Source organism: Barbus barbus (genome assembly GCF_936440315.1).
Source record: "Barbus barbus genome assembly, chromosome: 42".
Taxonomy (NCBI): Eukaryota; Metazoa; Chordata; class Actinopteri; order Cypriniformes; family Cyprinidae; genus Barbus; species Barbus barbus.
The window spans coordinates 17,848,487-17,874,959 of record NC_136720.1 but is presented as its reverse complement, the minus strand read 5'-3'; the positions used below and the strand labels follow the sequence as shown (position 1 = coordinate 17,874,959).

The following is a 26,473-nucleotide window of genomic DNA, read 5'->3' as shown; positions in this document are numbered from 1 at the left end:
TGCGAGAGTTGAAGAATGTTCATCTCGTCACACCCTGCTTGTACTACGACTGGACAACAATGGAGAAGTTAATATTGCTTGTCTCCGAGTATTTATGTTTTTAACAGATGGAATTGGCGGAGTACCATAATATTATGATATATAATTATGCTTGGAGAAACATTTAATTCGCGATGGGTCTGCCATATTACTTCAGCGGATATTCCATGTCATAGCAACCACAGCGTCTCAACTGAAAAAACAAAACAAAAATACGCTGCCCTTTTAAGCGCTCACAGCTGGGCGTTTCCAGCTGGCTTTGGTGGACATGTGGCATGATTGTAGTTACTTGCAGCTACACGTACAGCCTGTGTTAAAAGTTAAATAAAAACGGTACTGTACATAAATAAAGATTCAATTCAAATGTATTGTAGCTACTTAAAAGTTAAATAAAAACTAAGTAACTGTACTAAAATGTTAAGTGCGAAACATTTTCATTTAATGTTTATTTAAGTACAGTTTTTAACTTTGAAGTACAGTACAGTTTTTATTTAACTTTTAGGTACAATATTTTAATTCAATAATTCAGTTTTTTATTTACCTGGAACTAAGCACGGTGCAGTGTTAATGTTCAACTGTGTATTAACAATGTTTTAATTGGCTGACAATAATATTCTTATTAGGAATAAAACTGACTCGTTTAATTATTTATTTTTTAACTGTGCATAGTGCTATCGGTCATAATGGTGGTACTTGGAAAGCCAAATATTTTTTACTTGGTGTAAAAAGTTTGAGAACCACTGTTCTAGATGATCTGTTGTAGCTCCATTTGTAGTGGTTTAAAGTCAAAATGAAATGGTTTGCAATATATTTTACCTCAATATTAGAGTGACAAACAACAACAACAAAAATTTGTAAGATTTTTTACAGAGGCATTGTAACTACTAAAAAAAATTGAAAAAATAAAATATAATACAAAAAAATAAAATTAAACATAATTATTATATTATAAATATTATACTAATAAAATCATAGATGATAATCTCCCAAAATGTTTGACACATACATATACATATATATATATACATATATATATATATATATATATATATATATATATATATATATATATATATATATATATATACACACACATACATATACACACATACATATACACATATATATATATACACATATACATATATACATACAGTGGGTACGGAAAGTATTCAGACCCCCTTAAATTTTTCACTCTTTGTTATATTGCAGCCATTTGCTAAAATCATTTTAGTTCATTTTCTTTCCTCATTAATGTACACACAGCACCCCATATTGACAGAAAAACACAGAATTGTTGACATTTTTGCAGATTTATTAAAAAAGAAAAACTGAAATACCGTACCCACTGTGTATATATATATATATATATATATATATATATATATATATATATATATATATATACAAGTATTGTTAATGTTAACTAAAACTATTAACTTTGTTTTTGGTATTTAAAATGAATCTGAAATAAAATAAAATATAAATATTAAATGAAAAATGATAATGTTGCCTTGACAATTAACTGAAATAAATAGAATTTTTTGTTTTGTTTTGTTTTTAATAAATTTAAATAAAGTTTAAGTTGAAGCACTAACATGCTATAAAGAAGATAAGTTAAGGCTTTAAGCTAAAGCACTAAAATGAAACAAAAAGAAATGAAAGCCAAATAGAAAATAAATTAAGTATTAAAACTGAAGTAGAAATAAATGAAAGGTAAACAGAACTATGAAAAATTAAAAATGAACAAAAAATACATTGAAAAACAATTCAATTGAAAACTGAAAATATAAAAATAAAAACTAATAATAAATATTATGATAATAATATATTAATAATACTAAAATAACAGTGATGTCCACCTTAATACCAAAACAAATCTTTGACAGCTGGTTGCATCCGCAGTTACTCACATAAATGCACTGACAAGTGATAATCCTAATCTGGTTGGTTCCCACTCATCTGCTTTTCAGCCAATCAATTACAACTATTGGATGAAAGCTCTGCCAGCTGATTAATATTCATGAGCCAGGCTGATTTATAATGTGTCCAATTTCAGTTCATTCCTACACCCCTGATTTTATTCATCAGGATTTAACTGGATTGTGAAAAGTTGGCACATTATGTGCAGATTAACTGTGCTCAGTAAAACCAAAGATGTGTATTAAGAAACTAAGCAAATGGGGTCAGCTTTGATTTCATGTTGACTTTAAGGCAGCTCACAGTCACCATAAATGGAAACTGTACAATCCTGTGAAGAAAACTCAAAGGGTGATAACTCCAGTGTCAGCTAAATACTTTATAAAGGCCTTTTTCCTTCCTAAGAGCCGCTGGCTTCATTACTGTGCACAGGGGCCCTTTACGCCTTTGATCTACAGCACAATGAATCTGATTTACAAATATTCAACAGTATGAGCTAACAAAGAATAAAGTGAAATCACCCCAGAAACGATCGATCAAAGCTCCAGTAACAGTGCGTTTGACAATACAATGTGCTGCAGCTGTACCGCGCAGATCAGTTATGATGACAGAGTCACATTTTGGGTTGAAACAAAGACTATTACACACAGAATTCAGAGAAATGTTGCTGAAGACCCACTTAATGTGAATATTAAAGTCAGTTCACTTCTAGAAATTGTTTTGATGGCCTCGTCTAAGATTGTCTTTTGAATTTAATGAATTTGAGAAGTCAACAAAACATTTTTATAGACATGGTTAAGCAGCATTGACTTCGCACAATGCCTTTCTGGAGAATCTGGCACTAAACTAGTCCATGATTCAATGGATACTGACACTTCAGTGCTTCATTTTTAGGAAAATAAAGCGGTAATACGTTTTATGGAATAATAATGTCTGCAATGCCAACAAAGTTCATTGCTTCAATCTGTTTCACGCAGAAGCCTTGTACATTGATAATGTAGTATAAAATCCTTTCAGTGAATTCAAGTCATCACATTAACCATCAAATAGACATGGCGGCTTTAATATATTGTTAATATCTCAACCCAAAATGAAGTTCTCTCATTATTTACCCGTCATTATTTTGATGTTGTTCCAAACCCTGACTCCTTTCTGCTTAACAAAAGAAGAATCTTTGGAGATCTTCCATGCAGCTCTTGAACAAAGATAACTGATAAAACTGTCAAGGTCCATAAATGTTTCATGAATGAAATAACAGCATGAGTTTGGAACGACATGACGACTAGTAAACAGTGAACCAATCCTATTAAAAAAAAGAAGATTTTTTATATATACACTGGAATATGTATTTAAATTGTTGTGTCTAATTTGTAAGTAGTATGTTGATGTACCCGCTAGCGCTTGGCCTGTCCCATTCATCCACACCGAGTCCAAAGTCCGGCAGGATGTTGTTCCTCTGCCGGCTGCTGTTCACCGGGGAGAGGCTGCCCCGGCCGGGCTTGGCATTCCTCCACTCATGGCTGTGGAAACTGTAGCCCGACGCCTGGAAACCTGTGGGAGCTGAAACAAACACACATAAACAGAGTCCAAAATTAATGTTTGACACTTCTGCCAATAGCCATAAATGTTTCTTATTCGTCATGAAACTGTATTTTGCACTTTAATATAATAATTGTATTAGCAAAAAAAATGTATACAATAATAATAATGATAATAATAAAAACATTTTAGATAAAATATCTAAATAATTCCACTGAAACAAAACTAATAAATAATAAAAATGGTAGTAATAGTAGTAAAGTGGGCTGTTTGAGCTAAATTCAGTTCCATTCATTGTTCCATTGAAATAATGACCCTACATTAAATTAAGATAAAATAGCTAAATAATTACATTGAAACAAAACTAATAAGTAAAAACTAAAATAAATTACTACTACTACTACTACTACTAATAATAATAATAGTAAGCGGTTTGATCTAAATTCTGTTCCATTCATTGTTCCATTGAAATAATAATAATGGTAAATTAAATTAAGATAAAATAAATTATTACTTTGAAACAAAACTAATAACTAAAATAAACAACAACCACAACAGCAATAATAATAATAGCAGCTAAATACTAATAGCTACATTCAGCTGAATTTCCAACTTCCATGGAAATGATAATAAGGCTATATTCAATTTAAAATAGCTATATGATTCACTGAAACAAAACTAATAACTAACTAATCTTGATAATAATAATAATAATAACAACATTAACACTGATGGCAAGAACAACAAGCTATATTAGCTAAATTATTCAATTGAAACAAAACTAATAAATTATTATTATTATTATTAATAATAATAATAATAATAATAATAAGAGAAATTTAGCTAAATTAAACTGAACTAAAATATTTCAGATGAAATAAACTCAAACCAAAACTAAAATATAATAATTATTACAATAAGTAAACAAACAAACAAACAAACAAATAAATGAACGAATGAACAAATACAAGCTGTATTTGGGGGGTTAAAGTTTAAAGGTTTGGCAATAAACTGTTTCCAAAAGAGAGAACATGTATGCGTTATGCTGCAGTCTCGCACAACACCAACACAGAAGCTCCTGGATGCACAGATTCCCAGGCTCCCATCATTAATCTGGCTCAAGACTGCTGGAGGGCAGAGTGTAGACTATAGGGAGAGCAGAGAACAACATGCTGGCTGTGTTCACACACTCATCTCTGGAGGGAGCCACAGCATTGTGTTTCATACGCTTTGCTCTGATTCTCCCTCGGTGACCACCGACAAACGCTGCATAGCCTCAGGGTTTTCAGATTCACCATCTATTCAATAAGGATTAACTGCTTGTGATATGCTCACCCCTCAGGGCTTGAGAAGGTGGAGGAATGCTTAATAAGACTCAATAGCTATTTTAGTGTTACGCGCCTTTTTCAAGGAAAGAAGTGTTGGAAATGATAATGATACATTCAGACATTAATATCTGTCTAACTGCACATGTGCAGCCACATGCTACTGATGTTGCTCCTACACAGACAGCAATGTACAGAAGCCAGACAAACAAAACCAGCAACAATGTCTCGAATTCGAGTTAAAACGTCTAGCTGCACATCCACTGATTTTCAGTATGGAATTAAGGATGTGAGAAATCTTGTGCATGGAAAATTCAAAGTGCTACTTAATGTGCGAGTGGCGAGAAAAGGACAACAGTGCCGAGTCTGTAGTGACACCAAATGTTACAAATAATTACTATTATTATACACATACAGAAGCATGTTATTTTATATTATAATTATTTTTTATGCCTTACTTTCTAAAGGTCCTGACAAATAAGACATACATCAAAAAGACAAAACAGGTTATCTTGAAAAAACAAGATTGCTATCAAATTTATTTGATAAAAGTCATGGAATACAATGAATAAGAAAATGCACAAACATCAGAAGAGTGATGTAGGCTGAACATTTATTTAATATAGTCTTGTATAAAAAATAAAATGTATTAATATATTCAAACTTTTTTTAAATATAATTTAAAAATAATTTAATAATTTAAAAGTTTATTATTATTATTATTATAAAAGATACCTAGAAAATAGGCTAAATTATCTGGTTAAAGTCTGAAAAATAAAATGGTAAAATAATAATATTTATAAATATTTTAAATATTTTAGAAAAAAATTGTGAAAAATAAAAATAAAAATCGGCTTAGGCGGCCCAAGGTTCTGTCCGACAGAAATATGTTTTACTCAGCAAAAACAAAAATGAGATTGAATTATTGCATACAGGCAGACCATTAATCGTATTACACGTGAGACATATGGTTTCTTTAACTTTCCCAGGTTTCAAGTTCAGAGTCAGTTTTGGCCTTATCTCTGGATACAGCTGTACTAGTTGAATCCCATGAGAGCCAATAGTTTGCCAGCAACCTTAAATTTATGCTCTGTCCACATCATCCATAATTTAAGGGGCAGATTGCTGCTCCCTGTGAATGGTTTCCATATCTCTGCAACCATCTGAGATTCATTTATGTATGGAGCAGCGAGAGAAAGAGAGCAGCGATGCCTGAGGGGGGAGAGCAACCATATGAACCTGTTAACATGGGCGGAAAGTGTCTTTCCACCCCATCAGAGCGAGAGACACGGAAAATAACATACGAGATGAAATGAGGTGGTTTCGAGGAGGTGTATGTCAGCAGCACTGGAATTAATTAATCATCTCTATATAAATTAACAATGACTGATTACATTCTAATTATATTCATATTTACATTTGCATTTCCAAAAGGAATAGTGCTTGCATATTCACTGTTGTTTTTTATTTAAATTTAAGTAAAATACCCAAGTTATTCTATTGAAAAAACTAAATATATTATTCATTTTTATTATCATTACTGTAAACAACAAAAATATTTTCAATTTCAATTCAGTTTAACTGAAATTGTTAAATAAAAATTGCAATAATAATAAAATAAATTTTAGCTAAAATAGCTAAATGATTAATTGAAACAAAAATAACAAATTACATTTTTTTAACCAAACATTTATTACAAAAAATTAATATTTTTAATATATGTGTGTGTGTATGCCATATATACACACACACTTTTTCACACAGGGCCATGTGGGTTTGGATTTAGTTTTCCCTTCATAATAAAAAACTTCATTCAAAAACTGCATGTTGTGTTTACTTGTGTTATCTTTGATTAATATTTAAATTTGTTTGATGATCTGAAACATTAAAGTGTGACAAACATGCAAAAAAAATAAAAAATCAGGAAGGGGGCCAACACTTTCACACCACTGTATACTTGCTTTTGGCACAAGGCAGCATATTAATTGTATACATCGAAAAATAAAATAAAAATATATAAAAATTATTTTTCCTAAAGCATGCCTAAAAATGAAATGATCTACAAAGCAAAATTAGCAGAAAATTGTGGTGAAGAAATCTTACTCCTTACATTGTTTGTAGATAATTAAACCTTGAGAATCAATTTACAAACTGTTATCTCAGCTATTATTTTCACTGATATGCATATACATGGGTAAGCGTGGGAGTAATGCATAAATGAATAGGAAGCATTTCTCTGAATTAAACATTCAAATGTGTGATGTGCCTACTTGGCATTCTCAGAGCAAGCGATGATTGCGATTCGTTTTGACCAGGAGGCCTCAGTGTCAGGAGAGCTGACTGCAATTCAAACACATTACTGGCGAGTTATCCAAATGGCCATGTGTATCCCAGCGCTCATTAGGACTCATTTTCCACTTAGTAAAATAATGCATTCTTCCATATTAGCCCCAGCACTGTACCACCAGCTGGCCTAATAAAAGACACGTATCCCACTGCAGATTACTCCAAATAATTACTTGAGTAAATACATATCTGCAGGTCCAAAGAGAATGGAAAACTCAATTAAACCTACATTAGACCTGCTGGGACTCATCAGAACCCCCAGGATGCAATGGGACCAACATTGTTGGTGCTGTAGCTAATGTGAGAGAACAGGTGGTGTAACCATGGTGACCGTGAGGAACCCATACCAGGTTAAAAAAGCCCGTATTGTGCGTCATTGTGGTAAAATATTTTTTTACGGAAGCAAATATGTTAGAAATGATGCATGATGCAATTTGCCAACTTGTGTCTGATGCACACTTTTTTTAAGGGGTGTATCATTTCGTTAACTTTTATGCTGATGCACCGATGCAAAACAGTGAATCTTACCATCCCTAATATATATCTAACAGTCTGATGTAATTCCAAAACAAAATACTTACAAAACTAATTTTTTTTTTTTTTCATTTTGTCTTGACCAGGATTTTCAATACAATAAAAATTAATTGGTATGAGGGCTGTTAAGCTCCAAAAAAGGACTACAAAGTGATTGCACAACTTAAAATAAGGATCAAATTAATCATATGATCTATATGTGCTTCATTTGAATATATCCAGGTGCCAATGTGATTGGAGTGCTATGATGAATTTCATCATTTTTGCAGCTCCATTTTTATTGCAAATGGGTAAAGAAAACAGTTTGCTAAGATTTTTCCTGTTTTCTGGAAGAAACAAATTTAATGGCATGAATATTGATACTAAAATATCACATTTTGAAAGAAGTATTCTTTGAAAGTTATCATGACAATGTTTCCCTTGAGCTAGAGGCTGCTGGGATAATTTCTATGGCAAATTATTAACTAGAACCCAACTCTGACTCCTGCTTGTCACTGACAATTTGTTATTTTGTTTGCAATTAGAAACTGAAATGCCTGCTGGAACATTCTGAATGACAGATATAATTTTAAACATAATTTACAGAAATAATTTTTGGTTTCATGTTGTTATGCTGAAGTATGTAGCTCCAATCAAATGTTTGCCTAGAGGGTACTGAGACTTATTTACTTTGATAAAGCTTATTCAAAACCTGAAAGGTAGAAACTCTAATTGCATTTCGTAAAAAGTTCTAAAACATTTTTAAAACCACTCACACTCAAATTTACCTTGGGTGCTGAAGGTGGCGTCAATGGCGGAGCCGTCCCAGGATTCCACTGCGCTGTCCACGCTGGGAATGGTGGTGGAATAGATGTCCGAGAGTTTATCAGGTTTCTGCCCAGCCTGACCGTCATCCTCCATATCACTCAGATCGTTCAAACGCCCCGTTACTGAGGGCTGCTTCGGGCTTGTCACTATAGAAAGAAGGAAATAAAGACAACGATTGACTCAGCCCACGGCTCATAGTCAATAGATCAGAGAGATTCAGACTTTACTGGATATTGGGCCTAAAAATCAGTGCTCATTTGATCTTTTATTCTTGGATAAGGAACTTTACCTCGTCTACTGTCAGTCTACAGTATATGATAGATGGAGACAAAAATAATCAGACCTTATACCTTTAATGACTCATGGCTAGGCAGCTTTATTGCTTTTTAGAGCTACCAAGATGTACAGTACTATGGGAGTTAATGGGTGAGAGAAAGAGCAACAGAGACAATAAGAGTGAAAGAATGTGCCAATCAAAAGTTTGGGAAATATAATAAGACAATAATGCTTTAGAAAAATAATAAATAATTCAAATTTTAAAAGAACACAAAAACAAGTATGAGAATTAACTAACCAAAAAAGGTAAACAATTAAAACTAGTGCTGTCAAACGCATCCAAAATAAACGTTTTTGTTTACAGGACATATGTGGGTGTACTGTGTATATTTATTATGTATATATGTAAATACAAACATGCATGTATATATTTAAGAAAAATGTAATGTTTATGTATAAAATATATTTATATATAATATAAAAATTATAATATGAATATATAAATGTAGATATTTTCTAAATATACAGTGCCCTCCAAAAGTATTGGAACAGTAAAGACAAAATTGCTCTGTTGGCTGTGGAGTCAAGACATTTGCAAATATGATTAAAAGATGAATATGAGACAAAACTACAGAATGTCACATTTTATTATTAGCCGTTTCATCACATATATGTTTTACCAAATAAAAAGAACAGCACTTTTAGAGTTCATCTCACTCATTGATGTGAGCATAAGTATTGGGACAGTTGAACATAAGGCAGATATAAAAGATGAAAAGTTATTATTTAGTTGCAGATCCCTTGCGCACAATCACAGCAGTGAGTCTGTGACCCATAGACATCACCAGACTCTTGGTCTCATCCTTCGAAATGCTTTTCCCAGCCTTTAATGCAGCCAATTCCAATTGTTGCTTGTTTTGGGGAGTTTCTGCCTTTACTCTCCTCTTCAGCTGGTGAAATTCATGTTCAATCAGATTTAAATCTGGAGATTGACTTGGGCAATCTAAGACTTTCCATTTCTTCGCTCTTATAAATTCCTTGACTGAACTGGAAGGGTGTTTTGGGTCATTGTCCTGATGCAATACGAAGCACTTCCCAATTAATCTGGTGGCATTTTCTTGAATATTGGTAGGCAAGATGGTTTTGTGCCCTTCCAAATTCATTCTGCTACTGTCATCATACATTAAGTCATCAGTAAAGTTGAGAGGGCCTGTTTCAGAGGCAGCCATGCATGCCCATGCCATGACACCACCTCCACCATGCTTTACAGATGAGGCTGTATGCTTGGGATCATTGCAGTTCCCTTTTTTTGTCCACATTTTTGCTTTCCCATCACTTAGATAAAGGTTCGTCTTTGTCTCAGCGGTCCATAAACACAGTTCCAAATCTCTTCTGGCTCACCTTTGTGCTTTTTTTGCAAACTCTAATCTTGCCTTTCTATTTTTGGTGCTGGTCAGAGGTTTGCATCTTGCTGTGTAGCATCTGTAATTCTGTGTCAAAGTCTCCTGAGGATAGTACATTGTTCTGGAAGTTGTTGGTGATTTTATGTCTTTTAGGGTTAATTTTCACAGCTTTTATGATTTGTCTGTCATCAACTACTGTTGTTTTCTCAGATGATCAGGTCGTTGTTGGTTGCTGGTGTCGCTGGTGGTTTCCAAACTCTTGATTTCTCCATGCCCTTTGTTTTTGCTATAGCTCTAACTTACTTCCTCTTTTCTTTTAGCATCCAAATTGCTTGTTTTTCTCTCAAAGTCAGCTCCCTCGTCTTCATCCTGGTTTGTGTGTGTCATCATCGAATGCAAGATTCAGAATGCAGAAGTAATGGATATAACTGATACGATACATTCTCTGCTTTTAATATCTGAAGTATTAATGCAACAGGACACAGCTGATCACTTAGAAAGACCTGTGAGGAAACTGTTCCAATACTTATGCTCACATCAGATAGAGGGATGAAACTCTAAAAGTGCTGAACTTCTTAGCTGGTAAAACATCTATGTGTTGAATCACCCAATAATAAAATGTGACATTCTGTAGTTTTGTCTCATATTCATCTTTTAATCATATTTGTAAATGTCTTGACTCCACAGCCAACAGAGCAATTTTGTCTTTACTGTTCCAATACTTTTGGAGGGCACTGTATACTGTATGTGCGTGTATTTATATATACACTTTATAAATATACACAGTACACATACATATATAATGTAAAAAAAAACTTTGATTTTGGATGCGATTAATCACGATTAATCGTTTGACTGCACTAATTAAAACAAACCCTTCACTATTCACCCCAAAACATCAATTAAATAAATATTTTTTATACAAATAATAAAATAGTTATTTTGTAAAAAGATTCATGCATAGGCATTATTTATGTTTGTATACAAAATTAGCACAAGCCTTCAGCTTGTAAGGTTTTATATGAGAAGTGAGTTCAGCCCTTTGACCTGTGGTGTACAAATAAAGAGTCATTTGGCCGTAAGTGTGTGTGTCAGCACTCACATTCTCCCTGCTTCTTGATCTTCAGTGTAACGGACTCCCCTGCCATCTGCAGCAGGTGGATGGCCTCACTGAGAGGTTTGCCCTTCAGACTGTTGCTGTTAATGGCCAGGATGCGATCACCAATGTGGATGGCACCGGTCCTGTGGAGACAAGAGCACACCAAATAACTCTTAAAGGGCAACTGCGTCATTTTAAAAGATTTTTTTCTCTCCCCTTTCCTTTTTTGTAGTTGAAAAACTAGTTTTAATTTAAATTAACTAGGGCTTTTCATTCATTAAAATACTTAACTACAATTAATCTCTTATGTTACCTGCTGGTAATACATTAACATATTCAGTAATTTTTGAGTAAATAAAGAAAAATTAATGGATAAATAAATAAAAAATACAACAACAAAAAAAGATGTGATATTTCTTAACTTTTGACAGGCTTGAAGATTTGAACAGAGCCGTACCTCTCGGCCAGGCCACCTTTAGTGAGGCTAGAGATGATGATGGGGTCGAAGGGCTCCTCGGTGCCCGAGATTGTGATGCCCAGCGGCCCGCCGTAGCGTTTCAGCTCCACAGTGTAAATGATGGCCCCAGAGCTCTCCTGCTCGTCTGCAACACAGGCCAACAGCACACGGGCGTCCCTATCAACACTGCCATCACGTAGGATACCTCACAGAGGGGCAGAGAGCAGAGCGAAGACACCCCTCACAACACCGGACAGAGAGAGGAGGTAAGGAGGGGAGGGAGGGAAGGAGGGCGGAGGAGGATTGACCACAAAATAAAAGATACGTGGAAAGAAAACATGAAAGAAAAGGGATTGAAAGGAAAACAAATAGTAATGGGAAAAAAATACTAATGTCAATTTAATCTACCATTGACCATTTGCTAAGTCCCTTAAAAAAAGAAAGTTATTTAGCAACTACCTTAACATGTCATCAGCCATGTTTTTATTTATAAAAAAAAAAAAAAAGATTTTCTAGTGTATATCTGTGGAAGATCTGTTTCTTTTGGATAATTTATATATAGATGTATAATTGCAATATAAATTATTTAAATTACTGAAGATAATTTATTAAATAAATTATAGATTTATTATGATATATTAGAATTTTATTATATTTAGTTAATATTGAAATTTCATATATATATATATATATATATATATATATACACACACACATATATATATATATATATATATATATATATATACACACACACATATATATATATATATATATATATATATATATACACACACATATATACACACACACATATATACACACACACATATATATATATATATATATATATATACATATATATATATACATATATATACATACATACATATATATATATATATATATATATACACATATATATATATATATATATATATATATACACACACATACATATATACATATATATATATATATATATATATATATATATATATATATATATATACACACACATACATATATACACACACACACACACATACACACACACACACACACACAAAAAAGCAATATTAATTATTATTTGCTGAAGATAATTTATATACAAATTCATACATGCATTATTATAAATTATGTTGTTATAAATATAGAAAATTCAGATTGCATATATTTAATTTAAATAAATCAGCACTTCATGTAATTTTATTCAAATTGCTAATTGATTGACAACCCTTAAAACATAACTAAAAATGAAAGAAAGAAACAACTGATTATGCTCACTAAAAGCAATAAACTAGAGCGTAATGGTGGGAAGAATGTGAAAGGAAGTAAAGATAATTGAAGAAAAGAATGATGGAAGATAATAGAAGTGGTGCATCCAGAAAAAAAAGCAAAAAAAGGAAAAAATGAGAAACTGAAAATACAAGGGATTGGCAAAATGGAGATATTCACATGCATAATACAAAAAAATGGGATATTGGCTCTGTGATCCATTTCAAAAATGGATACTGCACCTACCTCTACAAATCATACACGCTATCATCCAAAGCAGAACAAAACCTCCATATCCTGGACCCACAATGCATTTCAAAAGACTAAATGTCAGATGTCAGACATTTCATTTTGCCCAAAGTGACTTAGTGCATTCAAGCTGTATATTATATCAGTATGTGTGTCCTTGGGGGATTCTCGTGCCAGCTGAGCTACAGGAATCATAAAGTAAATTAATTATAAGACTGAACTCATTTAGCATGAGCTCAGCAAACAGACGTGACTACAGCAACAGCGGAATCCACTTTAAAGTGTTTTATAAAATATTTGTGGCACTGAATCATAACGCTCAACATCAATTAAGAGGTCAACCTGCCCATTTTGACATGGCTTGCACCGAGAAGGAAATGCGCTAAAGAGAAAGAGAAAAACGCACAGATCCTCAGGGCAATTGTTGTCATCTCCCACCCGCATCCGCATACTAATGAAGTGCAGATATGCATCAGATCACAGCAGCTCTGGCTGTATATGTTTGTGTGTGTTTATCTGTATACGCTGGGGGTCTGGGGATGTTCGTTAACACGAGGTCGGCTCATTACGCCTTTGGTTTTTTTTGACGATGGTCTAATGGAGAGATGGAAGGGAAATTACCCCCATTTAACACGCCAGTCAGTACAGCCTCTCTCAGACTGATGATTTGTTGTCACAGCTCTAAAAAAGGCTCTATAAATGAATGTCGACCTGTATGTTCCCAGTGAGAAAGATCTAAACGAGCCTCTGGCTTTGGATGCGAGGAACTGAAACATACAAGGTGCCATTTCATGGACACAATGGATGCCCTGGATGAAATATGAATGCCAAATAAAAGTGATTCGCAGTTCTGCTTTGTAGTACAAGCATAACGTCTCTTTAGCAAAGGATTGTGGGTGAATGCTTTGGAGAAAGCTAGATGAGGGCTCCAAGGGTTTCTAATCGTATAATTGAACCAAACGAGCATTAAATTGGAGCGATTAAACCTAATTTTCTTCTATGTGCACAATGGTAATAGTGTTAAGAATGAATTGTGAGGTTGCGGGAGTGAGGGGAGATGTGCATGTTGTTGTAGCCCGGCTGAAGAAGTGAAAGGTTTACCAGAAGGTCTTTTGGAGATAATAAAGATCTCACTGTGACATTTCCAGTAGCAGAGCCACTTCAAACCCTCACAGTCTCAACATGGCGTACCTCAATTTGAAATAGAGGCTAGTTGTGTTTAAGAAAGTCAGTTGGGTTTAGAATGACATAAGGTTAACATTTTAATGAACTATCTCTGTAAAAAGAAGGTTGTCAGGAAGGAACATCATACTTTAATCTGTTAAAAAAAATCATCAAGCAGTAGCTATGCACTAAGGCTGGGCGATATATTAGATTGGTTGAATATATTCATGATTTTGCAGGCGATATAAAGCTACGATTAATTTATTCTGTGAACGAATATGTGCAATAACAGGCTTGACCCATAAATGAATAGAATTAGCTGGCCATGTGATCTCAATATCTCGGCTCCTTGTAAAATCAAACTTTGATGTTCAATTTTGACTGTCACTCATCTTTCTAAAGTACTATTCTTTTAATAATGTATGAAACCCTAACTTTTAAGCAACACCGTGTATATCATGATGTTTGTAATGTACTTTTAACTCTCCATTAAGTTCTCTAAAGAGCGTGTCATTAAACTAATTTCCCAATCTATCCTTGTCTCATGATTTGCAAATATCAGATTGAAAAGACTGATTGTCTGTCTATCCTATCTCAGATTTAGACTGAGGAAGAGCTGGTAAGATCAATTCATTTCCGTGAATCATTTCAAGTTGTCCGTTTCAATTAACCAATTCATTACTTTGATTCAACAGTTCACTCGGGACAATTAATCAGAAATGTTCATGAAAGTCCCTTTTTCTTCCATCTATATATATATATATATATATATATATATTAAATATACACAATTATACACTCATGTAAGGTGAAAAATATCAAAATATACTTGTTTTCTCTATATTGGCCAGCTCCACTTTATACATCTCTTTTCTGGCCTTAAAGGATTCATAGCTAATAATGCTGTCCTTTTTCTGTCCTTGCCATATCTTTGAAACCAGATTACATTAGAGTAAGCTAATCAGTCAGGTTCTAATAGCTTATTCTTTATCTTGATCCTTGCAAACAAACGTTTGCATTAGATGTTTTTCCTGAGGTCTTCTATCCACACATGGGGTCTTTTAGTGTTAATTTGTGTCCGTGTGGGGTTTGTAGTTGCAGAGGCTCAGAGGTACCTGAGTTGTCCTCATCCTTGCGGATCTTGAGTTTAACCAGGTCTTCACACTGCTGCAGGATTTGAACGGCGTCCTCCATGGAGCAGTTGTCCAGACGGATGTTGTCTATTGCTAAAAGCTTATCCCCCAGCTCCAGGGTGCCCGTCCTTTGAAAGGGGACAAGAAAAAAACAGTTACAAGCATAAATGTTTCTGATTTTTTAAACTAACATTGTCTCAACCATGTAACACATCTCCATTTCGTCTTGTGATATTTTGAAGGAAAGGTTATTTTCTCCCTTACGCAGATATTTACACATTTCATTGTAGTCTGAGCTCACATTCTGCAAGATAACACATCCATTATTCAGTGTATTGACCACGGTACAGAGTAAAGAGCAGCCAGAGGCACTGAGGTAGATCTGAAGCAAAAAAAAAACAAGAACTGACTTTTATCATATTGGCCATAATTGTGAGCCGTTCTATATTCAGATTAGACACCGAGATGTAATCTTGCCTGAATTCACAATTATTCCACCACTTCATCATATTAAATGGCTCACTTATTTTTAGGCTCTTTTAATAGAGCTGAAATAGATGAGAGCACGATGTGAAAGACTGCGAGAGCCAAGGCCATCTTACATAGGCGTCTAAATACAAAGACGGATAGACCCGCATTTAACCACTCCACTGTGTACACAGAGGTTCATAACCCAATTCTCTCTCCTCCTCGCATAATTATCAAGTAAACATATGTTCTATTATGTGAAAGCATGGGAAATTAGAGTATGTGTGCTGAAAGAAAGTAATTATACCGGTATACAGCCTCCCCCCAACAACCCTAACTATTACCATGGAGAATTATTATTTTTTTCAGCTTTGTAAGCCTTTGTTAAAAATTAAAGCTGAGCTTGAGAAAGGACGTTTTTAACAAAGAAATTATAATTTTTTAAATAAAGAATCAATTAAATTGGTCAAAAGTGGAAGTAAATAAATGCTGTTCTTTTGAACTTTCTATTCACAAAAGAATCCTGAAAAAAATGCATCAAGGTTTCTACAAAAATATATTGTTGATAATAATAAGAAATGTTTATTGAGCACTAAATCAGCATATTAGATGATTTCTGAAGGATCATGTGACACTGAAGCCTGGAGTAATGAAACGGAAAATGGAAAAGATCAAATCAGTTATTTTAAATTGTAATATTTCACAATATTAAAATGCTTCGTTTTTTTGTTTTTTTTATCAAATAGATGCATACTTCCATAAGAGATTTCTTTCAATAAATTAAAAATCTTACCAAACTGAAACTTCTATACAGTACTGTACCTCGAGCTACGAGTGAAAAGAAATGTAAGCTAGTCAGTAGAGCTAGATTTGATTTTACTGCAAACAGCCCCGTATAGACCTCACAATCAACAACAATGCAGTCAAACAGCACTCTACACCTTCCCTCAGGGCAGCCGCTGAGATTTATGTCAGTATGGAGGGTTACACGTTCTCCCAGCCGCACTCAATCAGAAGCACTCCTCTATAGCCTGGAGAAAATTAGCATTTATATGCATAAGTAAGCTTTCGCAGGTCGATGAAGATAGCATACGCTCCTAGTCATGCTCAATTCTGTGCGCAGATGTCATTACATTCGCCATTTGGGTCTAGTCGATGCTATTTAAGGCACGGGTGAAGTGCTGATTTGGATGAGAGTGTGCCAAGCTGAAGTTTCAGCAGCCATTATTCATATTAGTCTTCAGTGTCCCATGATCCTTCAGAAATCATTCTAATATGCTGATTTGGTGCTTATTATTATAAATGTTGCAAGTTATGCAACATTTATAACATTTAAAAAAAAATAAATAAATTGTCTTTGATGAATAGAAAGTTCAAAAGAACCGCTTTTATTTGAAATATAAATATTCTGTAAAATATTAAATGTCTTTTTACTCTTAAAAATAATGGTGCTTAAAAGGTTATTCGCAGTGATGCCATAGGTCACCAAACTTGATCCTGGAGAGCCTCCAACTTACCTCAACACCTCCCTGGAAGTTTCAAGTATACCTAGTAAGACATTGATTAGCTGCTTCAGGTGTGTTTGATTTGGGTTGGAGCTAAACTCTGCAGGACACCGGCCCTCCAGGATCGTGTCTGGTGACCCCTGCCATAGAAGAACCATTTTTGGTTCCACAAAGAACCATTCTGTCAAAGGTTTTTTAAAGAACCATTTCTTTCTTAACTTTTTATAATCTGAAGAACCTTCTTTTCATCTGCATCGGCATCGGGAAGCACCTTTATTTTTAAGATTATTGGTAAATAAAAGCATAAATTTCTTAAAAAACAAAACCAAAAAATTACTGTGCCTAAACTTTCGAAGCATATAATATATACCATTCAAAATACAAAAATAAGTTAAGGGCAACTCAAAGCAACTCAAAGGGCAACTCAAAGCAAGCACAATCATTTTCAAAGCTTTTTAAAACTTTTCAACTGTCTTTTTTTTCTTTTCTTTTTTTAAGTTATGCTGAGTCAAAATGATCGGAGGATGTTATTTTTTTTAGAGCGTGTTATATTGAGTGAAACATTGTACACTTGGGTAGAAAATTGAATCCATCTATTATGTATTTTTCTTTAATATAGCAAAGCGTGAGATGCTGGTGGGTGTAGGTGCGCTGGAGGCTGTATACTGCCAGAGTTATTAAGCAGGAGATTAGTGTTTCTATAGAATTTAAGAGTACATTTTAAAGGAAATATGGTGCAAGACAATGATTTAATGCTGTACCTGTGCGCAACGCTGCCTTTCTTTATGTCAGAGATGATGAGTGCATCTCCGGGCTTCCTACTGGAAGGAGCTGTGAAGAGAGAAGAGAACAATCAAACTTGTTTAATGGCAAAACCTCTAATTATCTAACTCTGAGTTATTCTTAGTTAACAGCTTAGAAGATTTTTTAAAGGTACAATACATTTTATTGACAAATGTGTTTAAAATTGGAGGGAGAAAATCTGATGACACAGCAAGAGCTTTGTATCGACTTTTAGTGCCTCTCTGATCCAGAACTAGTTGCTTTTGGTAGCGTGAACAAGTACTTGTCAGTCCAGTCAAATTAGAACTGATGGTTTTGTTGTCTATTTTACATTTTTCTAGCTTGGAGAATGACACGATGACACTGCAAAAGATGTCACTCTGAATGACTGACAATGGAGATTTTCCAATACACATTTTCCACAGTGCCAGCTCGACGACAAGTCATACAGCAAATAATAGAGCATATATAAAAATTACAGTCTTTAACTATAAAGAAATAACTCTGCAGAAAAACTTATTTTTTAATCACGATGGTTTGCTTGTCTTAGAGGATTTAAAACTCCTTTAAAACCAGCCTGACAAGCCAAAACCAGCAAATAAACGTAGGCTTTGAATTAAGCAGTTCTTTTTCCCACCAAGGAAGTGGTTTTTAACCATTTTGACTCTAAAGCCCCCCATCATCCAACGCAAAGCTCCTCCCATAAACAGTACTGTAAGCTTCTTCTCTAAAATATCAAAAAGCAGTGACAAAACTGCTTAATTTTAAACTTTACATTAACAGAACCTCTGAGAGATATAAATTGTGTATATATAGTGTTTGATGACCAAGATTGAACTATTTTGTGAATCCAGATATTTATGTTATGTACTATTCATAATGGTAAAAAATGGCTATATATTACTATAATGACACAATCTCCAGCTGGAGTGCCCATGTGCTCCTCTAGAGGGCAATCTATCCCATACCCTTGCCACTCAATCCCGGACTCCATTTCCCATAACCCCCTGCCTAGGAACTGATTACAGACGCACCTGTTTCCCATTAAGAAGGACTATTTACGTTGGACACTCTCACTCTAGCGGACAATTCTAAGCGCATTCTTGTTTCTTGTGTGTTTTCCTGGTTTTTGCCTTGCCTGTGTTTTGACTGGACTGTTCCTCTGGTTTTTGATCATTTGCTTCCTGCCCTGACCTTCGCCTGTTATTTGGATTACTCTTCTGTCTTGCCTTGGATGTAGTTGTTTGCTGGTGTTTACCCTGTCTGTGTCGACTACGCTCTTTAATAAAGCTCGCATTTGGATCCCCTACTCTGTTTTCACACCGTCCATAACATATAAACTATTAAATATATAATAGTAGAAATGGGCCTAAAATGCTGCTGGCTCTCTAGGATTTGGAACACAGCCATTTCGTCAGTGTGAAAGACCTTTTTAGCAGCTTTAGTTGTATTGTGGAGCACAGGGGACAGATGTGAGTGCATGATCACATGGCATTTGGTCCCTAACCCACCAGGAGCATCTGGAAGTGTGATATCACACTTCTCGAGTGATGCGCCGGAGCATTTTTCTCTCAGTCAGAGCTCAGGGTGATTCATGTTCGCTTAATGCGTCACAGACAGACTGGAAGGTTGTGTCTTTTTCACTTTGAATAAGAAAAATAAACTCTTTTGTTAATCCTGCTCACTTTTCTAGCTAATATGCCTTCCAGATGGTGGTACAGTTAATCATCATCAATTCTGATGCTCCGTGCAGCCTGCCAGTGATGGGGAATTGTCCTGTACTGCCCTGTGGGGCTCTGTTCTTTAAGCTTTACACATTGAAATGCCAAGCATGTGTCCGTGTCAGACAGACAGTCCCAGTGGTTTTCTGTAGTGGGTTATGGTTAGCAAGCTCCAATTGACAGAACAGCTTGATAACTTGAGACCTTGATTAATATGATGGAATATCTAAAAGACTAAACAATAAATAAATTAATAAAAATATAACAATAATAAAATACAATTATTAATAAAATATTGTTGAAAGTACAAATAAAACAATTAAAATATTGTTAAATTCAAAATATGTAAATTGTTCTGCAAATAAATAAATGTATTTAAATAAAAAAAAAACAGTTAAACCAATTAAAAACCAGAGAGGTTTGTCTGTAGAGAGAGAAAATACAGGTGGACTCAATGGAGAAAGGTCAAAGATTCAGTCTTGATGGTACAGTCTACAGCACTCTAAAAGAGGAAAGAAATTGCTTTAAGGATGTCAATCAGAGCGAGCTAGGCTTGAACAGCGACAGTGTCAGCAACACAGGTCTTGAGATGTCTCTGACAATTCAATCTCCAAATGTTAGTGAGTTCTCGGACCGTAGAAATAATCATGTTTTCTGCTCAGCTCAAAGAGAGCGCATGTCCGCTGACCTAAAAGGCACCTCTCAGCATATGCTGCATTACAGCAGTGTGATGTCACCTTCAGATGGAGCACATCAAAGCATATCCTTTCAACTCGGCTGAAGCTCTGATGAATTTTACAGCAAGCATCCAGAGCAAAAAAAAGGGGGAAAAATGACTTTACATAAACAGCTTGATAGTTTGTTTTGGAAATCAAGCAACAAGATGATTCTTATTTGTCAGACAAGCTACATTATGACATTCAGAATGGAAGAGCACAGCCATCTTCTGTCGGCTTCCTAGTGGTACTGTGGTTGCCGCTAGTAGCTGATTTGTCATAGTTTCCCCCTTTTGCTTGCACCGCTATTTGGCCTAACCGTGATAAATAGTGTGGCTCATTCAGTCTCTGCACTTTGCTCATATTGGACTGGCCAGGTGAATGCCAATCTTGACACAAGCTAAGAGTCAAACTGGAACAATTGCATGAAGTAAATACTTGCTATGTGCATCATCTGATCTGATTTCTGATGGCCATAGTGATCTTCTTAAGAATTAACCTTGACTTTTGAGGCAATAACAATCCAATTTTTTTATTTTATTATTATTTTTTAAAAAGTTTATTCAAGCCAAATCTGTAGTCCAAGCAGCCAAATATATGCTATATTGAATTTGGATTTTAAGCTGTTTTTGTCATTCATGATGTGGCTTGCATGTAACATGTTAAGTATTAAAAATCAGACTGAAAACAAACTGTACATCTTTTTCATTTTCCAGTCTACAGCAAACGAGATGCCACCGGGAGAATAAAACAAGGTAATCTTTAAGAAGTAAACAAGACATCTATTTATGTGTCCCACTATGGCTTTATTAGTACCAGTGAAATACGGGCCCCGCAGAGGCACAAAGCAGAAAGCCATTAAACTGCTCAGGAAGGCCACGAGAGCTCGGCAAAGCCCATATACATAAACTGACACGTGGATAGGACAGCCTACATCTCTCTCTCTCTCAAAAGTTGACTTTCTCAGACATTCTGCTGGCCCTGAGCCAAGTGGGAGGCATAATTGAGCAGGCTTTCTGTGCTTATATATATATATATATATATATATATATATATATATATATATATATATATATAGTGCAAACTCCATGATCTCGGAATCTTAAATGGATAGTTCAGTCAATAATTACAATAATTTCATTATTTACTCATTCTTACATAGTTCAAAACCCATATGACTTCCTTTCTTCTGTAAAATACAAAATATTATATTTTTATGAATGTTCATGCTGCTCTTTTCCATGCAATAACTATTCATTCTTTAGTCATTCATTTGATTCATTTTCCAGTTTTATGAATCTTTTTAATGAAACTTTTGATTCATTACCCAGTTCACTATTAAGATCCGGACTCGTTTGTTCATAAATTGAATTGATCTGATTCTTGAGGTCAGCTCATTGACTCAATTTTGTTTCAGCAAATCCTAGGTGAAAATCTCACTTGTGGTGTCACTGAATAACATCTTGAATTTCCTCACACAAAGCTATTATACAGTTTATGTGTAATACAGGGTTATATAAACCATTTATTATATTTTAAATGGCACTTTTGCAGCTTTTTGAATCTTGAAAGCTCCACTCACCATTGACTGTAATTGCATGTTAAAAGAGCCATCAATCTAGTCTTCATAATTTCTCTTTTCATCTTGCATAGAAGAAATAAACACCATTTTGGAACAAGGTGAGTAAATCAAAACTAATTTTCTTTTTCAGTTGAGCTATTATGTTTACTGATATCATGTTTTTGAGAAGATGCAGTGGAATGGGAACCAACAGTTCAGGGAATTTTTAATGATCTGAAAAGCAGTTACAGCAGTATGTTAACACGGGCACAATAGTTTGTCTGGTTCATTAAGGAAGTTCAGACAGCTGTAAAACCCACAAAGAAGCTTTACTGGGAAGCGTTTGCTATTATCTTTGGACTGTGCATATCTACATAGCCAATCCTGGGAGAATTTGCCCCATCAAATTAGTAACAAATGCGAGGACTTGTACACGACCAGCAAGATAATAAATACTTTCATTTAGAAAGTGTGGAGGATGACGGGCAAAATTGCTTTGGAGGTAAACAACTCCTCAGCTTCAGAGAGAAGCAATTACTGCTGGGTTGTTGCATGGGGGTCCACCAATGTGTTTCACGAAGATGCTTACTGGCTAATAACAAGAAAGTTCGTATCATATTGCTGTAATGGGGAAAACAGTCAATGTCACAAAACCGAGCTGGGATGAGGTGATGAATCATTCTGGCTTGACAATGCGGGCGGGCATTGATGAAGCAGCTGGCAAAGGCTTCGAGCGTTTGGAGCGTGGGGTTTACGAAGCGAGCTCTGCAGAGCCCCTGACTGCAGGCGGAAAACAGATTGAATTCACAGGCAGATCCGTCTATAACTACCTTTCCAAAGAGTCAGGTGATGGTAAACAAATGACACAATAGGAGATTAGACACAGTATTCTCTGGAGGAAGAAGGGAATGGTGATGGTCTGGAAAGTGGTGTAGAGGACAGAGGAGATAAAAATGCTAAAAGTCAAAAGGGTCCAATGTAAAACTGATATATAACTGTAGTTGAAAGGCAGGATCCCATGTTCAATGCCTTAAATCCCCACAATGCCTTTTTCTCTAAAAACTAAGACACTGGCTGCATCTGAATGCCAAAAAAAAACAGGTTTCAAAAACAGTTTTGTCACATCAACTGTGACTTTTCAAGTAGCTTACAAAGGTAGAAACCAGTGTTGTTATCATTAATTAAAATGACAACTATTAATAAAAATATCTTTGTTAGTTGAAATAATGCTGAAATAAAACAAATATTAGATGAAAAACTACAAACAAAAATTTTGAAATGTTGCCTTGACTGCAATAGGTTTAAGATAGGTCTAACTCAAATAAAACTAGTTATACAAATATTTGTAATTATTTTACATTAAAAAATTACAAAAAAAAAAAGCATTTGAAATGAAAACTGAAAATATAAAAGCTAATTTGAAATGTTAATAAAATTATAATAGTATACAAATAACACTGACAGGAAGACATTGGAAGCCTATAAAATCCCACAATCCTATGTGTGCTCAGAAAATGGTTGAACAAATGCAAATGGAATTTGATATAGTGATTGAAAGAAGTGTTTATAGCAGTTTTCTCTTTTTGTCCTGTTCTACAAGTACTGGTGTCACATTTTTATTTTTTGGTTATCCCTAAAGCTCACTGGAATTCATTATAGATCATTAGATGTGACATTGCGGTGCCCTGGGAGACCTTTATATACAAAAACACTTCACACAACATAGCAATACACTGAAACTGCCTTCTTGTTCTGGACGCAGCCACTGTAACCTACAGTCTGTGCCTAGCAATTAAATCTACAATAGCAATAAATGAGAGATAATATATAATTAGGCACTTCTTTTCATGCAGAACTTCAAAAATGTAATAAATAAGCAAAAACCCTTTGAGTAAGAAAGTTTTTCCAGCACCCTAATAAGCAACAGCTACATTATTTCCTCAGTAACCCAGTAATAAGTCACCCAGATGTGTCTCTTTAATGTCTATGGAACTGAAACAAAGGTTAAATGTCACATATTTATATCTCAGTGATATAAGCAGTGAAAGAAGATCTAATTGTGAAGGCGTATTTTTTAAATTTGTGGCCTGGATAATGCACAGAAAAATGCCGAAGGTGCAATTAAAGGAAAAAGTGGGAAATGATAAGGTTATTTAACAATAGTATCTCACTGTATACTTTCTTACATTTACATTCATACATTTGGCAGATGCTTGTATCCAAAGAAACTTCATTCAGTGTTTTTGCTTGCCTTAACATGCACCATTAAATATAATTTACACCTGGACTGAAGGTCAAGGAGCTCAAGCAAAGACAGCCTTATTAATATGCATAAAACTACTGAGGGAAGCATACATACAGCTGATGGTGATGCCCAGCTCCACACCTGGCTTCTTTGGTAGCTTCACATGGAAGGTTCCACTGCTTGGGATAACTGATTCTGGATGAGACAAGGACAGAAATACAAAAGGTTAATTTTTAGATGCAAGTCTATCCATATCGTCATTGTGGAGTTTTGATAATTCTGAACTTATAGACCATTTTGAAGCCGAAAAGTGGAAATTCAGGCTAATGATCAAACTGACACTTATTAAAAGGCTAGTTCACTTCTAAATTATAGTTCTGTCATCATTTATTCATCCTTGTATCGTTCCAAATGCATGATGATCTTTTTTTCTTCTTCTGTGGAATGCAAAATAAGATGTTTAGTAGAATGTCCAAGCTTTTTTTTTTTTTTTTTTTTTTCATACAATGAACATGTGAGGACCATAGTGGTTTTCATGGGATGGAAAAGAGTAGCTTTTACCTGCTTTGTTTTACATGCAAGAAAGAAAGCAGAGTAAATGGCAGCATAACATTTATTTTTTGGGCGAAGCCTCTCTTTAAAGTGACTTGGAGAGCTGTTAAAAATTCAGTCTTTCAGGCAGAGATGTGGACAATCTTTCTGACAGAAGCCCAGAAAGCTCAGTCTGGGATAGAGAGGAGGAAAAGAAAATCTCCATAAATATGTCCTTCTCCTCTGGGCAGTGAGTCAGAATCAAAAAGAATGACAGAAGTGTCAAAGCGCTCAAAGAAATAAAATGCACTGCTCTGCAGTGACCCGCCATTTCACATAACGACCTCTGCTCTTGAAATGATCATGCAGTAATTCAAGCCAACTCATTTCATCCTAATCAACAAAACTGTCTTTTAAAACAACCACTTGGTCTGAGCAATACAGAATATTGTACAAGCAAAAACATGGTAAAGCTGTTCTCCTTCCAGCGCTTCCTTTCAAAAGCAAATCTGATAAAACATTTACATTTTATTGGATCGCACAGAAAATAGACATTCAGTTTTCAAACTGTGTGGCACAAAATGGAAATAAGTGGGTTTTGCAATTATGGTATGTTCATTTCATGCCAAAAATATGACAAATATAAGTTCCCAAATTCAATTACCTAGTTTTTTAGGGTTTACAGTGGATATAAAAATCTACACACCCCTGTTAAAATGTCAGGTTTCTGTGATGTAAAAAAATGAGACAAAGATAAATAATTTCAGAACTTTTTCCACCTTTAAATGTAAATTATAACCTGTACAACTAAATTAAAAAACAAACTGAAATATTTCAGGAAAGGTGGAATAAAAATAAAAAACTAAAATAAAGTGTATGCATAAGTGTGCACGGCCTTAAACCAATACGTTGTTGAAGCACCTTTTGATTCGATTACACCACTCAGTCTTTTTGGGTACGAGTCTATCAGCATGGCACATCTTGACTTCGCAATATTTGCCCACTCTTTTTTGCAAAAATGCTCCAAATCTGTCATCTCCTGTGCACAGCCCTCTTCAGATCACCCCACAGATTTTCAATCGGATTCAGGTCTGGGTTCTAGCTGGGCCATTCCAAAACTTTATCTGGTGAAGCCATTCTTTTGTTGATTTGGATGCATGCTTTGGGTTGTTATCGTACAGAAAGATGAAGTTCCTCTTCATTTTCAGCTTTCTAGCAGAAGCCTGAAGGTTTTGTGCCAATATTGACTGGTATTTGGAACTGTTCATAATTCCGTCCACCTTGACTAAGGCCCCAGTTCCAGATGAAGAAAAACAGCCCCAAAGCATGATGAAGCATCACTGTGGGTATGGTGTTCCTTTGGTGATGTGTAGT

General features: G+C 34.7%; 1 protein-coding gene across 1 annotated transcript in view; it reads right to left on the bottom strand.

Moving 5' to 3' along the window:
* LOC306861861 (glutamate receptor-interacting protein 1-like) overlaps positions 1 to 26,473 on the bottom strand; it is a gene marked incomplete at its 5' end in the record, with an annotated part of 98,109 nt that overhangs the window by 8,160 nt on the left and 63,476 nt on the right. Inside the window, 7 exons of the mRNA XM_079404338.1 lie at positions 3,351 to 3,519; positions 8,471 to 8,656; positions 11,292 to 11,431; positions 11,746 to 11,890; positions 15,552 to 15,697; positions 18,304 to 18,373; positions 24,683 to 24,763. Coding sequence (XP_079260464.1) covers positions 3,351 to 3,519; positions 8,471 to 8,656; positions 11,292 to 11,431; positions 11,746 to 11,890; positions 15,552 to 15,697; positions 18,304 to 18,373; positions 24,683 to 24,763 — 937 coding nt within the window. The remainder of the gene's footprint in view (positions 1 to 3,350; positions 3,520 to 8,470; positions 8,657 to 11,291; positions 11,432 to 11,745; positions 11,891 to 15,551; positions 15,698 to 18,303; positions 18,374 to 24,682; positions 24,764 to 26,473) is intronic.